The 17,182-nt window shown below is 36.9% G+C and overlaps 1 protein-coding gene across 1 annotated transcript; it reads left to right on the top strand.

The window, feature by feature from the left end:
* The first annotated feature begins 850 nt into the window (after nucleotides 1-850).
* LOC113740069 (DDT domain-containing protein PTM-like) lies at nucleotides 851-14,594 on the top strand. Its single transcript, XM_072071499.1, has 9 exons — nucleotides 851-2,640; nucleotides 2,745-3,356; nucleotides 6,799-7,921; nucleotides 8,908-9,196; nucleotides 9,283-9,407; nucleotides 9,699-10,156; nucleotides 11,644-11,672; nucleotides 12,774-13,367; nucleotides 13,814-14,594. Exons 1-9 carry the CDS (start codon nucleotides 1,178-1,180, stop codon nucleotides 14,473-14,475), a joined length of 5,355 nt encoding a protein of 1,784 aa, XP_071927600.1. The 5' UTR covers nucleotides 851-1,177; the 3' UTR covers nucleotides 14,476-14,594.
* The last annotated feature ends 2,588 nt before the right edge of the window (nucleotides 14,595-17,182 follow it).

The raw sequence follows: 17,182 nt of genomic DNA on the forward strand, positions 1-17,182 counted from the left end.
ACACATATTTTATAGTAAGAATTGTTATGAATCCAAAATTTAGTTGTTCACATATATTTACAGGCAATATATTAATAAAAGCCTTTAGAAAAGGAACAAAGTTTTGATCAAATTTCCAGTAGTTTATTTATACTTTTGCCATATTTACAGGGGGTATATTTCTTGATTTTGTCCACACATTTTCATTAATTATTTACTTAAATCCTATGAGTTTTTGAAGCCTTGCCATTTTTGAAGTATATGTGGCAAACAAAATGGTCGTCTAGAATTTAAGGCCTTGTTTCAAATGCACATCTTCACATAAATTTATTTTGACGCATTTCTCAATCAGATTTTTATCTCACATATATTATATCTATATATTATATTTTTATACCAAAAAAATCTCCAAATACTTGCAATCCAAAAAATGCCTATGTAATCTAAATTACATAAAATTCAAATTGTGCATTTGGATAATGAACTATTCCCAATGTTTTTTAAAATTTTTAATAAATTTTTTTTAATAGTATATGTGAGAGGCTTGAAACCAGACTCCTTTTTTACACTCACTTTCTCTTAACCATCCCCAACTTAAATATTGATAAAAATCTACTCCCTTTCCCCTCAACATCGTTTTGCACGCAGTGTATTGTACATTCTGCATTACTAATTGTACTTCCTGGCGACGCAATCCCTCTCCTTTGCTACTAATATTGTACTCCTTGCAGAGTGATTTGTACCATCATATCTCCCCAAGCAATGCATTAACTGCCGATTTACTTATACCTCCTGCATCGCCAGTTGTACCATCCTTTTCTCACTCCCCTCTCTCTCTCCCCACGATAAAAGTCACTCCACTGTTACTTTCTCTCACTATATTTCGCGTTGAAGAGAGAGAAAGTCACCAAATTCTCTCTTTGCTCTTAACCCCCAACGCCTCTCTCTCTCTTCTCTCTCTCTCAAAACACCAAACCCCAAAACAAACACCCACACCTCCACTGTGTGTTTTTTTAATATTATTTAAATAATTAAATATTCAAATTGACTGAACATCAGCCGAAATCCTCAAATTGATCCCTTTTCTCTGGAACTGAACAGTAGGAGTTTATTGAAATTGGAGTTTCAATTCGGTTGCCATGGAGGAGAAGTGGAATTTTTGAGGATTGGTGTAGAATTTGGATTGAAAACCCTAGGAATGGATTATGTGGGGAGGAGAGTGAAGAAAGAGTTCCAAGGGTACGGGATTTTTGGTGGAACGGTGAGATCGTTTGATTCAAGTAGAGGCTATTACAGGATCGAGTACGAGGACGGGGATTCCGAGGAGTTGGAAATGTCCGATATGGCTTCACTGCTTGTCCGTGATGAAGTTGATGGTGATGAGGCTGTGGAGGGGCAGGGTAACAAGCGGCGGCGATTGGGGGATTCGGCTGAGTCAGGTAATTGTTGTAGTAGTAGTGGTAGTGGTAGTAATAAGAATGAGTTCGATTTGAATGCTGCTGTTGGGTGTGGGGGGTTGGATTTGAATGTGAATTTTAATTTGAATGAAGGGTTGGATTTGAATTGTGGGGTAAATGAAGGGTTGGATTTGAATAAAAGGGTTAATGTTGATGATGATGACGGTGGTGGTGGTTGTGGTGTTGGTGCTAATGCTAATTCTAGTGTTGAGGTTAAAGTCGAAAAAAGTAGAGGTGAAATTATTGATTTGAATTTGGATGCGACTGAAAATGAGAATGAGAGTGAGAATTTGAATGGTAATTCAAAAGAGGATGGTTGTTTAAGTGAAAGAAAAGGGCATTGCTTTGACCTTAATTTGGGATTTGAGGAAGAAGGTAAGGGTTTAGAGGAAGAAGTTAAGGGGTTTTTGGGTGGGGACCGTGAGGTGCAGATTAAGGAATGTAGCTGTGAAGGAGCTCAAATTAATGCGCCAAAGGAAGAGGAGGGAAACTGTGGAAATGAAGTCCTCGAGGGGGCTCAATATGAGAATGTAGAAAATAATGGTTGTATTGGGGTTCTGGAAAATGAGTTGACTGAAAGTAATCTTGTAGAAGTTGAGTTGAAGGGGCCTTTGGATATTAATGACGGAGGTTCTAACATGATTGAGTCAAATATTGATGTTGTTCCAGTTGGCACTCCTAAAAAGAGACGTGGTAGGAAGAGGAAAGTTGTTCCAGATATGGATACCAACTCTCCAACTGAAACTGTCTTGAGGAGAAGCACTCGTAGAGCAAGAAAAGCTGCTCTTTTGGATCAAGATAACATTTCTAGTACTGTAGGGGTCCCGGACGCTGTCAATGATCTATCTTCATCTCCAGCAGTTAGCGCCGTCACGGAGGAGAAAGTTGCAGAAGTTGTAGGTCGGGAAGTTTCAGAGGAGCGGATTGTGCTCCCACCAAAGTTGGAGTTGCCTCCTTCTTCAGGGAGTTTGAATCTTGAAGGCATGCCTGTACTTGATATATTTTTTATATATTCATTTTTGAGGTCATTCAGTACTTTGTTATTTTTGAGCCCCTTTGAGTTGGAGGATTTTTTAGCATGCCTTAGTTGCAATTCTCCAAGTGTATTATTTGATTCAATTCATGTTTCTCTTTTACATACCTTGAGGAAGCATTTGGAGTCCCTTTCTGAGGAGAGCTCCCAATCTGCATCTAACTGTCTCAGGTACTGTCTTTATTCCTTAAGTTGATCTTATGGCAGTATGATTCTTTTGATGTCCTTTTTTATCCCACTTGTGCTTATTGGGTTCTGTTTAAATCTGAATCCAGGTCCCTTGATTGGGATTTGCTGGATATTATCACATGGCCCGTCTTTGTGGCTGAGTATCTGCTAATGCATTGTTCTGGACTGAAACCTGGGTTTGATATTGGTCACTTGAAGCTATTTGAGAGTGACTACTACAATCAATCTCCATCTGTAAAGATTGAGATACTTCGCTGTCTTTGTGATGATGTGATTGAGGTTGAATCCATAAAATCGGAGCTAAATAGAAGAAGTCTGGCAACCGAGCCTAGTATTGATTTCGATCGGATTATTAAGCCTGAGACTACGAAGAAAAGGAAGGCTGTGGTGGATGTGACAGGCAGTTCCTGTGTCACCCAGGAAGATAATGATATTCTAGACTGGAATAGTGATGAATGCTGCCTATGTAAGATGGATGGAACCTTAATATGCTGTGATGGTTGTCCTGCAGCTTTCCATTCGAGATGCGTGGGGGTTGTGAGTAATGATTTGCCAGAAGGTGATTGGTATTGTCCTGAGTGTGTGATTGGAAAGGATCGACCCTGGACGAAAGTTGGCAAGTCAATCAGAGGAGCAGACTTGTTGGGAATTGATCCTTATGGTCAGCTGTTTTATAGCTGCTGTGGATATATGTTGGTGTAAGTTCCATCTTCGTAATGCCAACACAGAGAAGTTTTTCTTTTACTATTCTTTTTTTAAACTGAATCAGAGGTTTGTTTATTGCACCATTATTGGAGAATCGCTAACTGCTGAGATATGGCATCTTGATACTAATAGGGAAAAAACAAAAATGTCTTTTTTATGTTGACGATTCGGCATGGAATTCGCAAACTAAGCATGCATTCAAGTCGAAGCCTTTTATTAGTTGGCAAATGTTACGGTACGAAGAGACGTGTGTGTAAAATTGTGGATATGGAGGCAGATGGAAACTAACTGCCTGGTCACGTAGCTACTCTTTATTCCTTTGTAGTTTTTTAAGATCATCAGTTGTTTTTGGGAAATTTTTTTGGCCTGCTTTGTGCTAGATATCAAATCATAAAAGTTCACTGTTTGCAGAAATTTTAACTGGGAATTAATGATCTATTAATTCTACCTCTTTAGTATTTTTCAACTGAGGGTTGAAGCGAGTAAAATAGATTGTTCATGGAAGTTTCCATGTCTATGCTAGATTTCAACCTGAGCAGCCTACATTGGCATGGACTGCTTGGAACTAAAATCTAGTTGGCTGTTCGACTACTTTACTCCATACTCGTACAATTCAGACTCACACACAGACACATAGAAGCACAAAAATAAGCATTTGAGTTTTGGCTTTGGGCATTTTTTCAATTAATTGTGAGCAACTAGCTTTGGGATTTGGGCATTTAGCTTTTGATTTTAAAAGTTTTTTTAATCGACCGTCATAACTTGCTGATAGCATTTTTGGAGCTGAAAATCAGAAGCAGCAAAGTTGGTTCTTTAGGGCTTTGATTCTGCTGAAAAGAATCAGAAGCATTTGAAAACGAGTTTCATATACTTTTGGATGAATCTTGGCCATTCTCAACTTCTGCATTGTTGGCAGATTGACATGATTTAATTTGCAAACCACATGTTCCGCTGGTTCCCTCTTGACTTTGTTTTTGCAATTTGTCAAATACGTGCTCAGCTCAGTGTGAATAATTATTCTGGAATGCTAATGTGATCTAGTGAACAGTTTGTACATGTTGACCACCTTGTGCTGAATGATTTGGATGGTTAACATCACTTTACATCTCATAGTAGCGTGTTGAATTGAGAGAGCAGGCATATGGTAAAAGGGCAAAAAAAGTTTTCATCGTATCTGATATCCACCGGGTTCAGAGACACCCCTCTAGACTTTTGAATGTGCAAGAATCCTTTATACATCTCTGTAATCTGAGTTGAGATGTGACATTTATAAAATCTTACTATGTAATTTGGAATTCAAGTTAATATGCAATTTTTTTTGTATTATTGAGGAACGTGTACAAAAACTTGCGAGCTTAATCTATTTTGGGGCAATGTCCAGTGTTGAGGGATATGCAATTAGTTGACAAAACTGAAGAGATATTTCCTTCTATGCGTTCTTGGAAGAAATGAGTAACTGGCTCAATAAGAATTTGAACAATATTGTCCCTTATATTTGCAGTTATTATATGATGATATAAAGTTGCATTTTAGTTTCCATGTTTAGAGAAAGAAATTGTTAAGTTTTCAATTATACAGTAGATATTGTCAGTAGATTATTGGCGTTGCAGAATAGGTTTTGTCGAATGCTACCCTGATTATGGGATCATAATGGTCTTAATCTGCCAATTAATTTAAGCTGGTTGTGATGCTTTTGGCTGACTGATATGGTCAACAATATGGTTAGTTACACAGGAATGGATAATAAATCACTTCCATGTATTGAGATATTGATTTAGCCGACCAGTTTTCATTTAATCTCATACTTGGAATGAATAGATATGGAAACTCACTCCATTATTAATCCATCTTGTATTGACTCGTTAATGTAAACGATTCTGGGGAAACCTGTGAATGATGATCAATCATGGCGCTTCTTTCATTTGTGAAACTTGTTTTGAATATTGTTATTGCCCTAAATTTTTGGCTTCAATGTACTCACGTTTACTTGTGTTTGTACTTATTGTAGCATTCAGCAATTATGCCCCCGTTTGAGTAGTATATTAGCCAACAGTTCATTCTTGTCTCAAACTTCATGTCCCAGTTTGACTTGGCTGGTCTGTTGAATTGGACACAAAAATCTATGATATTAAATCTGCAGATCCTTTTTGGGGTGGGGGGACGTAATGTGTGTATATGCTGTAGGTGATGTTTTGCAGTTTTCACAATTACTTTTGTTTGTACTTTATTGTAGCATTCAGCAATTTTGTCCCTGTTTGAGTAGTATATTAGCCAACAGTTTATTCTTGTCTCAAACTTCATGTCCCAGTTTGACTTGGCTGGTGTGTTGAATTGGACACAAAAATCTATGATATTAAATCTACAGATCTTTTTTGGGGTGGGGGGATGTAATGTGTGCATATGCTGTAGGTGATGTTTTGCAGTTTTAAAAGCTGACTCATGAAATAGTATGTAGAATTTTTGTTTTTTTTTTTGTTTAATTACAATTTTCCAGTAAAGGTACTATTATAGACTTTCCTCCTAAGAAGTGACTTCGCATCTTTGTGATCTGATCTTACATCACTGTTCCTAACAAAGTCTACTTGATTTTGGTTGAAAATGGAAAATATCATGTCTGGGGTTTTCCTCATGATTGTTACCTTGCTATATGGCTATGTGAGCTATGATCTTCCTGTTTATTGGAGTTTCCACTTTGAAGAATAAAAGATGATAAATGTCAATTAATTAGGTTAAAATATTCATTAACATTTTATGTATTGTTGGAAACATCTTGCTTTGAGATTGATGAGCTGTATTAGCCTTACTAGTCGTGTCTGGCATGGTCATACTTATCTCATATTGCTGCTTCATATTTCTTGAGATCCCAATAGTTCGTCTTTTTTGGTTGAGGAGAAACATTACCCATTGTTCAATGATCTTCTCTTCAATACAACACTTCTGTTTTCTTGGGAAACTTTTATGCAGATCATCCTTTCATAAGCCTTCTAATTATTTTCCGCTTTTTCTTCATTTTGGGATATTTGAACTTTCTTTTTTGGAAGCTAAAAGATGTCATGCATTTTCCTGGAGTTAATTGACCTGATTGTTGGAAACCTTGGTGATTAATTTTTCTAGAATCGGACAGGTTCACGTATAGTCCCTTAGTTATAGCATATTCTGAGGTTGTTAAAATAGCTATTTCTGCATTGTTTCTTCAGTAGGATAGTGTAGAACAATAGTCACAGGCAGTAGCACTACTCTGAGTCAGCTTCTGAAACTGTTCAGCATAGGCCACTTACATTTTTGAATCTTTTTTTGGCAATTGTATCATGTTCCCATGTTTGGATCTCTCTTAAATCTGCTGATGTCAATGTTTTGTTTTTGTTTTGATTTCTGCCATTTCCGGAAATATGAAATGTTTTTAACCAATATTTTACTGTGCTGCTTTTACTTCAGGTTGGAGAATTGTCACAGTGAAACATCATTTAAGTACTACTCCAGAAATGATTTGCCTGTCATTATTGAAGCAATGAAGTCATCACAAATTGTCTATTGTGCAATAATAAATGCAATTCTTAAGCAGTGGGATTTGCCTTCTGAGGTTGATGGAGCAAAAGAAGAAATGGGATCTCAGATATTTGTGGCTGTAGACCTGGAAAGACCTATTCCTGCTACTTTTACTCAGCTGTCAACACATTCAGAAACTCATTTAAAAGATGCTATCCTCAATAAAGGAAGAGCTGAAGACAAATCTTTTGTTTCTGTTAATATTGGAGAGGTTTCAGGGTTGGTCACTGTGAAATCTGACATAGTTGACCATGCAGTAAATATGGAAAATCAAATTTTAAGTTCTGAAGGGTCAGCTGAGGTCTTCGAAGCTGTAACTGCTACTCGTAACTTTGAAAGAGCTGGTATGAATTTGCGGAGTAGACGTTCTAAATCTGAGACTCCAGGAAAGGTTGTAAGAGACAGTTCTCTCATAACTACATCTTTGGAGGAAAAAGTCACTGATTCTGCAAAGCATAACTGTCTAGCATCTGCAACAAAACCCAGAATTCTGTCCCAAGGAAATTGTGGGATTAGTTATACAAACTACTATTGTTTTGCTCGAACAGCATCATCAGTAGCAGAAGTTTTGACAAGAAAATCATCAGATAAGAACTCTGAAGCTGCTCTAAAATCAGTAGATGAGATAATATCGGAACAGATGTTAGCCATATCTGATAAGTTTATGGAGTTCTGTTGGCCAAATGTTCCGAATATGAATGCTGACACCAGGAAAGAAAGTTGTGGCTGGTGCTTCTCTTGCAGGGTACCGGAAGATGAAAGGGAGTGCTTGGTTTCCATGTACTGTAATAGTCCTGCTCTGGAAAAATATACAAGTGACATGTTGGGTATTCGTTCAAGAAAAAACAAGAGAAGTCATCTAGTAGATGTTTTGTGCTATCTACTATGCACTGAAGATCGTCTACAAGGACTTCTTTTAGGTCCTTGGTTGAATTCACATTACTCAAATTTTTGGCGTAAGAGTGCAGCCAGAGTAACTGGCATTGCTGCGGTAAAAAGTATGCTGCTCAAGGTAATAAATTTAGTAATTTCTACCCAGCAAAGAATTCTGAATGTTTGACTTGTTATTCTACTGCTCTAATAACTTACAATTTTTGTAGTCAAATAGTTTTCACATTTTTTAGTAACTTTATCTGTTTTTCTGCCATCCCTGCTGAAGCTCTGTTGATTATGTAACTTGTTTTACAGGATTTTATGTATCCATTGCTTTGATTAACGTACATGACATGTCTTCCACGCCAAATGCTCATTTTGATCTGAAATGCTAGCGATTTTCTCGTCTTTTAGTGCAATAGTACTTGTTGAAATATGCCTATTATAGTAATATTCTGTGTGCATACTTATGGTATTTGAATTAAAAGCGAGTTTGGCAGGAAACAAGTATTGATGTATGGTAGTTTGTGGGGTGTGGGCATTGTGTATAATATTGCCTGTCAAAATGTCTCTCATGCAATTAATTTTTTTCTCAGCTCATAAATATTACTCAGAGTTTGACTCCTCGTAACTCATGTTGTACCTTTTAATCAATTACCATATGGAAAAACAATTTGCGTAGAACTTTCTTTCAGTTGCATGAGAAAATATTTTGTAGAAGTGAAGGATTGAATTATGGCTATTGTTCATCTTTGAAAATTTTGAACAACATCAAGTATTAAAAACTTTATCATTTGCAAAACCTGGACTTCAAAATTTAGCGTACTGAAAGGTAAACAACCTAATTAAACACGTGCAAAACCCTGCGGTATGAACTGCTCAAAACCTGAAAGCCCATTTAATGTGAATGTCTGCAAAAGCTTAAGCTAGATTTAACAGCTAGTAAGTGCATTGTGTTTAAGTGCTTGCTTTTGAATCGATGTAGTTCTCTACATTCCTTACCTTTTATTATCCTTTGCTTGGTTCAAGCATTTAAGCATTTATACTTTGGCTGAACACCTTATTGGTTGTTTGAAGCATGAAGCATTTATATATCTTAAATAGAGTTTTTTTTGGGGTTGCCAGTTAGAGTCAAATTTGCATCCTCAAGCACTTTCAGCAGATTGGACAAAGCATGTGGATTCTGCTGCTACTGTGGGTTCTTCTGTTCATGTCATAAGGAGCTCTGCACGTGGGTCTTCAAGAAATGGGATTGGTAGGAAGAGAGCCAGGTGTCCAGATCCAGACTCGAACACATCTTCCAGTTCTGCAAGTGGGCTGGGTTTACTTTGGTGGAGAGGTGGAAGGCTTTCCCGGCAGATTTTTAATTGGAAGGTCTTACCTCATTCATTGGCTTCCAAAGCTGCCCGACAAGGTAAATGGTCCTTCTTTTACGAACATTTTCTTTTTTATCTTTTCAATTGATTATCGTAAAGACATTTTGAGTTGGAACTTTTGCAGCTGGAGGTATGAAGATACCTGGCATATTATATCCTGATGGCTCAGAATTTGCAAAGAGAAGCAAAAATGTTGCCTGGCGAGCTGCTGTCGAGTCATGCAGAAGTGTGGAGCAGCTGGCTCTTCAAGTATGTTTGGTCTATCATATAATCTGTCTTGCCTTTTCTTGATCACGCCATAGTCCTCAGTTCAAATGGACCTACTTTTCTGCTTTAAACTTATCTGATGTCCGAATGTCGTATTAACTCTTCTCCAAGCTTGCCTGATACAATATTTATTTATTTTTTTAATGCTGAGGTCATGTTCTGAATGCCTGCTTTTCCTTAAAAGTCCTAAATAAGAGTTGTTTATGGTCTCTGGTTCTATATCTATAGTAGAACAATATCACCGGACCTCAACTTTTTATCTTTTGCTTCCAGGTCAGGGAGCTGGATGCAAACATTAAATGGGATGATATTGAAAATACGAACCTTTCCTTGAAGGTGGAGAAGGATTCAAAAAAACCGGTCAGATCATTTAAAAAAGTAATAGTTCGGAGGAAGTGCTCTGAAGGGACAATTGTCAAGTATCTTCTTGACTTTGGCAAAAGAAGGTTTATTCCAGATATTGTTGTCAGACATGGATCCAAGGTTGAAGAGAGCTCTAGCGAAAGGAAGAAGTATTGGTTGGAAGAATCTCATCTTCCCTTGCATCTCTTGAAAGCTTTTGAACTAAAAAGAATAGCTCGCAGGTCAAGTAAGATTTCTGCGAAACTTAAAGTGCGCAGGAGATTAATGAAGCAACCTTTCAAGAAAAAGGGTTTTTCATACCTTTTCTCAAAAGCAGAAAGATCTGAGAACTATCACTGTGGGCATTGTAACAAAGATGTGCTCATCAGGTATTGTTAGGGATTTTTATTTTCATTTATTATTGTTATAATTTTTTTTAAAAGCAGAAATTTGATAATTTTGGCATTCTGTGCATTTTTGAGTACTTTTACATGTTTCAAGCATAAAAACTTGGACATTACTGTGAACAGCATACGTCCAGACTTGTTGCTTCAACTTAAGGTGCACAGTGGAGGATTGAATTTGAAGCAAAACCAACCTATCAGTTTTAGGCTCAAAACTGCTATTTTTTCTTTTGTGTCAGTTATGCAACAATAAGTTGGTCCAATCACTACAAATTTTAGGTAAACTTATTACGAAGCGTGGTGGAATGTCACTAATTCATATAGAGGCTGAAAAGCCTGCTTAATATCTAATAAGGTGATAAAATTTGAAATCTTCCCCTGCCCTTTTATCGAATTTTCTCTTGTCCATTTGTCAAATCTTGCAAACGTGTCTGAGATTATGCTGACAAATAAGATTTGTTTGTCCGTACCTGTACGGAAAATGATCTAGTATTGAATTTGTTTTTTAGTATCTTCTTGTGCTTTGCATGTATAGTGTAGAATGTAGGTCTTTGCAATATTTTCCACTATTAAATGTTGGGTTTAAACATGGGAAGCATGAGGCTTGAGTAAGTATACTATTTCCCTCTCCTTAACTAAGATGTCAATGGTTTGTGTTTGAGGGGAGAGTTTGATAAGCACAAATTTTCTTGCAGTATCCGGGGTATGCTCCATTATCACTTTATTTTATGACTTGATATGGTGAAATAGGTCTTTTACATTGATATGTGTAAATCAACATTAATACAGATGTAGTTGACCATGGAGATGAGTTTGATGCTTACACATTTTACCGGTGAAAGAAAATTTATTCTTATTCTGTCATGCAAAATTTTCCACAGGTTGTTCTAGTAGAAATATTACGCAGGATATTACCAAAGTTTTTCAATTAGAAAAATAGCAGTTTAATAAGTGGTTTTAGACAAAATGAGGGTACTTTTTGCATTGTTTTTTCTGTGGAATTATAAATTTTAATAGTGAGTTTATTACCTGACGGGGTACATTCGTTCTGAGGGTTTTTTAAGCCACTTGATCCCTATCATCAGAAGGCTAAATGCTTCAAGTTAGACTTTATGCTGTTTCATGGGACCAAATAGTATGCAAAGAACGTTACTTAGGTTTGCATAGCTGATACTTCAAGCTGGACAATCTACACATGTTGTACATTGAGATAACGGGTTTTTGGTTTTCTTCAATTTGGTTCTTCAAAATGTTATGTTGTTGTTCATACCTTGTTAAATTAGCTTTGGAAGGAATCTATGCAGTCATTTTTGAGATTTCTTGGATGTATGATCTGTGCCAACTATATATATGGAGCATAGAGAATCATGTTACATTTTTTTTGTCTCTCATATTATATTTTTTCCTTTCAAGTTATTCTGCATTCTTCATATCTTGATTTGCTGGCTCATAGATTGTATTAATCGATGCAGGGAAGCTGTGAGCTGTCAGTATTGCAAAGGTAGCCACTCTGGGCTTAAGATTTGATGCTTTTGTCTATGCATGTTTCTGTTGAAAATGATTGTTAAAATTGACGGTATCCATATATCGAAAATAGAAACTTGTGTTCATATGGATATTTTCTGTAAAAAGCTGGTCTTTGCATGTGATTCTGCTTTGTTTCAGTGCGAACACATCTTCAGATCTTTGTTTCTATTTGTGAACGCATCTTTGGATATAGTGACAGTTAGGAATTAAAGTTAGTGACTTACTTTTGGGTTGTAAATTATGCAATGGGTTTGACCTCTTACTAGTCTTCCAATTTCGTCTTGACGTTGAGCAGAATCTTATGCATTTGATATCAGATAGGTATTTGTCCAACTCTAAACAAACATCAGAAGCACTATCTGCTTTCTTGTTTGCTTTTTTTCTTGATCTACTACTCCACTCTTCCTTATTTTGCCTTGCCAACTAAACCCCATGAACAGCAGTTATGTTCTGATTGTTGTGATATTAGGTGATTGAGTGGGACTTGTAAACCAATTAATTACACACTTCGAAATAAATGAAGCACCCCTGATCTTTTCCATGTTCTAAGTACAAAAGGACTTTCCTTACCTGTTGGAATAGACTGAGAGTTTAATTCTGATGAATGTCAATTGGCTTTTCTTAAAGTTAGATAGGACTTTAGCTGCTTGACTGTTTTACTTTCACTGGATTATGTTGCTCACCATTAGCTTCGTCCATTCACAATTGAAGTCTTTTGTACTTAAATGTGCAGATGGTGAACAATCATTTCTTCCTTCTCCAAAAGAGATAATAATGCTGAATCTTCTCCTTGCTTCATATTGGATTTTCTCTGTTAAAAAGTGATTTCTTTTATGACTTTCTTCTTGAGTGCATAATTTATTGTCAATCCAATTCAAAGTTTGTAAAGCCCCAGTTTTCATAAATGTTTGTTCTTCCTCCCATAGCTTGTCGTGCTGGTTGAGCTCTTCGTAGTGTCATGGCTTTTTTTTTTTTTTTTGTGTGTGTGCGTGTGCGTGTGGGCCTTTACCTGCAGATACTGTATTGTATGTGCTTTTTTCAATCATATTGAGCTTTCTGTTTGTAATAATATCAGGTTTCTTCCATAAAAGGCATGTGAGGAAGTCAGCTGGAGCTGTTACTGCTGAGAGCACATACACCTGTCATACATGCCAGGATCAAAAGAATGTGAAAAATGATGCCAAGAAGGAAAGGCTAGAGATGAAAAAGAGGAGGAAGGCATCAAAACAGCTAATGCCATTGCAATCAAAGATTAGGAAAAATGCTGGCAAAGACAAACAGCTGAGACAAATTGCAAAGAACAAAAATGGCCCTGTGGTTATACCTTTGCGACGCTCTCCTAGAAAAGCTAAGTGCGTGTCACTGCAAAATAAGAAGATTAGAGCACACAAGAGGGGGAAGCAAAACAAAGCAACTACAGGTGCATCAAAGAAACGATTGAAAAGTTCTTGGCAGAAGAAGAGAATGCAACGTCATCCAATTTATTGGCTTAATGGTCTGCATTTATCAAAAAAGCCAAATGATGAAAGGCTCTTACTTTTTAAGAGTAAAAACCTGCTTGTCCTTTCTGGGGATTCAACTGCCATGGTTGACAAGCCAAGATGTATTCTTTGCTGTGAGCAGGAATTTTCTCCTATGCTGAATTATATTGCTTGTGAACTTTGTGGAGGTAAATAGATCATCATGTTCTTATATGTGTATGTGTGTGTGTGTGTGTATGTGTTTTCTGTTTTCTACGTTTCTCCAATCTGGTTATCAGTTAGTCCTGCAATCCATCATGGATTTTAAAAGCATTATCTTAGAGAAGGATTAGTCAGCTCATACTATTGTCTTCCACTGTCAATGAAAAATTCTGCTGGTTAATATCTTATTGCCAATAGAAACATTTTACAATATAAGAACGGAGAATAAAAAAGTGCGCAGTTTATAGTACAATCAGACTACGATTTAGTAAGTGAGCATTCTAGTACATGCAATATGCAAGATATTAAACACCATTACAAATTAGGTTTTGGTTCTCAGGTACTTCATACATTTTTTTTCCTGTTTTTAACCTTTATGCTTCTACCTATTTCTTATAATGCTTTTGCTGCTTCTGTCTAAAACACGCTGCAGATTGGTTTCATGGAGATGCTTTGGATCTTAAAATGGAACAAGTCGGTAGACTTATTGGATTTAAGTGTCACAATTGCCTTAAAAGGAACCCTTCTTGCTGCCCCCATTTGGGTGCAACAAAAACTGAGGGGGCTAAATTGGTTGGATTGGACTATAATGAAGGGATAGACAGCATTTCTAAAGAAACTAATGGTCCTTCAAGTGAAGCATTTCTAGAAGAGAACATTCAACTGTATGAAGAATCAAAAAAATTGTCTTTGGCCAGTGATCTTGATGAGAAACAACCCTTGGGGACCACTTTTGGTCCAAATCAGATGCTCAAGTCAGATGCCGAAAATGGACAGTTATCTCCTAATTCAGTACAGAAAGCAGCAGTTCCTGAGTTTTCAAATGAAGATAGTGGGCATCCTGATCAATCTATGGCATCAAAAGAAGATGATTCATGGCAGAAGGACGCAATCATTTTTGAGAAACCTCATGGGGAATCAACAACCCCTGTTGGAATAGAATCCCTCTCATGCAAGTCAAGTGAGGATGTTTCGGAAAAGGATTTAACTTCTTTGATGCATAACCATATGAAGAATGGTTTAGTAAATCAACAGCCATTTTGTCATGCAGTGGTAGATAAAGCTTTTGACCCAATTGACTACCACCCAATGTAATTTTGCATCAGGCGCAATTAGTTGGGGAAGACAGAAAGTAGATTGATGTTGTAGTATATACTTGATTCATAGGATTTTATTGAAAGCAATAGAGATGAAAGCCATTGAGAATTCACCAATCTAATTGAGTTTAGCTGAATTTAGATAATTGACTCAAATTTAGAACAAAAAGCAATTGATTTGAAGATTCCTCCTTTTCATTGCATATTTTTACTTAATCATGAAGCTGACAGCTACATCTACACAAAACTGCCTTTCTTTACTGTGAAGCCATGCTGCATGCTACACAATATCTCTGTTCTATAAATGGCTGATCCTCTGCTATTGTTGAGCACGCAATATTGTTCTTCTTTTGGATTGGCAACAAAGTTTCTTTGTTGTTTTTCTTTTTTCTGTCAAAGTAGATCCAACGGCTTTATCTCATTTGGTCCAGGTATAATTTTGGCTGTTTATTTATACCTATTGTCCTAGTAAACTGAAGCAACTGTGTCTGACCAGGTGCAGCTTCAGTGTCTGGCTTGGAGTAGAGCTAGCCTTAAACATATATTGTCCATTGATATCTGTGAAAATTCTGGGGGCAATTTCTGCTTGATGCCTAGTATGCATGGAGATTGGAGATGTTAGAATGGCATTGGATAAATTGGTGTTAATCATTTCTTATCCAGCTTTATGGTAGAATGTGTAATCCTACAAGGTGTATTTGTTTTCTTATCAATTGCAATGTTTGAATATGGTACTCTTTAACCTTCTTGGTTCAAGTACTTTACAGGATTCCACTGTTGAAGCTTTTTTTGTGCCATGAATACTGATCCATGGGTAGTTTTGGGCTAAACTTTGTGCTCTGTTTTTCAAATGATAAAGTTACTTTTAATGCTGATGCATTACTACTATTGTTGTCTAATGTGATATTGCAGAGCTTGTCAACCACTGCTACAGACCCCCTCAGTGCACAATTATGGACCAGACTACCCCAACCCATGAAAGGAAAATGCAAAATTTCATGTTTCAGTAATTTATCAAAGTTCTATGAAAGTTGAGCGATGACACCTGATTCAGGACCAGTGTAAGTTCTTGGCTGCTAGATGTTGAATTTAGCTCAAAGATGTAGCTTGATTATTAACTGTCTTAATTCAGTCAAATCTGCAATTGTATTATTTTAAAGTATTGCCTCATGAAAACAGTGCTTTTCTTTCGTCAAACTTAATTTTTTTAGATCTGTAATGACTGTGTCTCCTCCTGTTCGTAATTCTATTTCTTAAGCAGTTTTTATTCTTCTCTACCACAGGAAAATGAGATCTCAGTTGCAGCCCCATCGTTTTTGCTGCCTTGTTTCTCATGGAACTGTATAACATGTTTATATGATTTTCTGGCATGTGTATAATGAATCTTTACACCTTCGATACAACACACGTGTAAGATGAAAAATATTGAGCCTTGAATATTGCAAAATATTCTAATCATACTTGCATATTCACCATTCTCAGCAAGATATGTGGTAGAAATCTTGGATGCATGACTTTTATGGCAGATGCTTATTCTCTACTGATTCATCAGTTGCAGAAGAATTTGAGAGCAACCACTCACTCTTGAATTCTGCCTGCGAGAGTTTTCAGATGCTTTAAATTGGTTAATTTTCATCTCAAACTTGATGTTGCGTTCCTAGCAAAATTACAATTTGCATAACCAAGTAAAGTAGGTTTCCAATAATGTCATCACTGCCATAGATCCTGCTGCTTTGGCTTCTTACAAGACACAACTTAGATGTTTCTCATTTCGCACATTCAAAATGCATTATGTTGTCTCTTTCCACTTTATGACTTTCGTTTCTGGCATAAAAAAGTCTCTTCTGGGAATGGGAAGCAATTTCAAACGAGCCCTACAACATCGAAGCAGGATTCTGTGAGAAACTGTGGCTGTGAGTGGCCAAGAGGACTGACTTGCAGATCTGGGCCCAGCAGGTAATGCACAGATTTCCGAGTCATTTCCCTGGTGTAGGCTCCAGCATAAAAAGACGTTGAACAGCTATGTACCTTCTAGAGTGAGGACGGAAACCAGACAAATGATAGAGCTGACTCCACCTGGATTTTGAAAACTGAGAAGAGGATATTTGGTTGCACATTTGAAGTACTATCATTTTCTTTTACTTATTCTGCATCTGCTGCCTGTCTTTTTGTTACAGTCCCTGACAAGCTTGTTCTTCTAATGTTTCATCAAGGATGCATTAGATATCCAAGAAACCGATCATATGGTTAAAAAATGATTAGTCGTATGAAAGTGCTCTGGTGGGAACTTTAAAGAAGTTTTTTCTTGATTTTGGCAAGAAAAGTCTGTCACTGCTGCATGGAAGAACTTTTAGCTGGAAGGCTCTTGTGTCTTCTTGCATCAGATGATAGATTCTAAGGGGGCGAAAGAAAAGGAATTATATGATGGAATTTGTGATTTCATGGTACTTTGCTGGTGCAGGGTACTGATGAAGAATCAATTCGAGTTAAAAAGGGGTCGAACTCTCAAGACCCTTTCTCTGACAGTTGGAGTAGTCCCATATTGTTGATTTGTTGACCTTAATAATGTAGATCATAGGTTAAGGGTCACGCTTCCCACATCTTATTCTTCCTTGAGTTTCTGAAAAATGGTTAGTTTCCGAAAGTGGAGTATTAACCTGTAGAAGTTTCATGGATGCTAAGTGTATTTATTTCGTCTAGCAATT

The sequence above is a fragment of the Coffea arabica genome, chromosome 1c (genome assembly GCF_036785885.1).
Source record: "Coffea arabica cultivar ET-39 chromosome 1c, Coffea Arabica ET-39 HiFi, whole genome shotgun sequence".
In the NCBI taxonomy this organism is placed as follows: domain Eukaryota; kingdom Viridiplantae; phylum Streptophyta; class Magnoliopsida; order Gentianales; family Rubiaceae; genus Coffea; species Coffea arabica.

Excerpts from the sequence above, each read along its gene's own strand:
- LOC113740069 (XM_072071499.1), top strand. The coding sequence starts at position 1,178 with ATGGATTATGTGGGGAGGAGAGTGAAGAAAGAGTTCCAAGGGTACGGG. Across the intron at positions 3,357-6,798 it reads TGCTGTGGATATATGTTGGT|GTTGGAGAATTGTCACAGTG; the intron begins GTAAGTTCCATC and ends CTTTTACTTCAG. Across the intron at positions 9,197-9,282 it reads TTCCAAAGCTGCCCGACAAG|CTGGAGGTATGAAGATACCT; the intron begins GTAAATGGTCCT and ends GAACTTTTGCAG.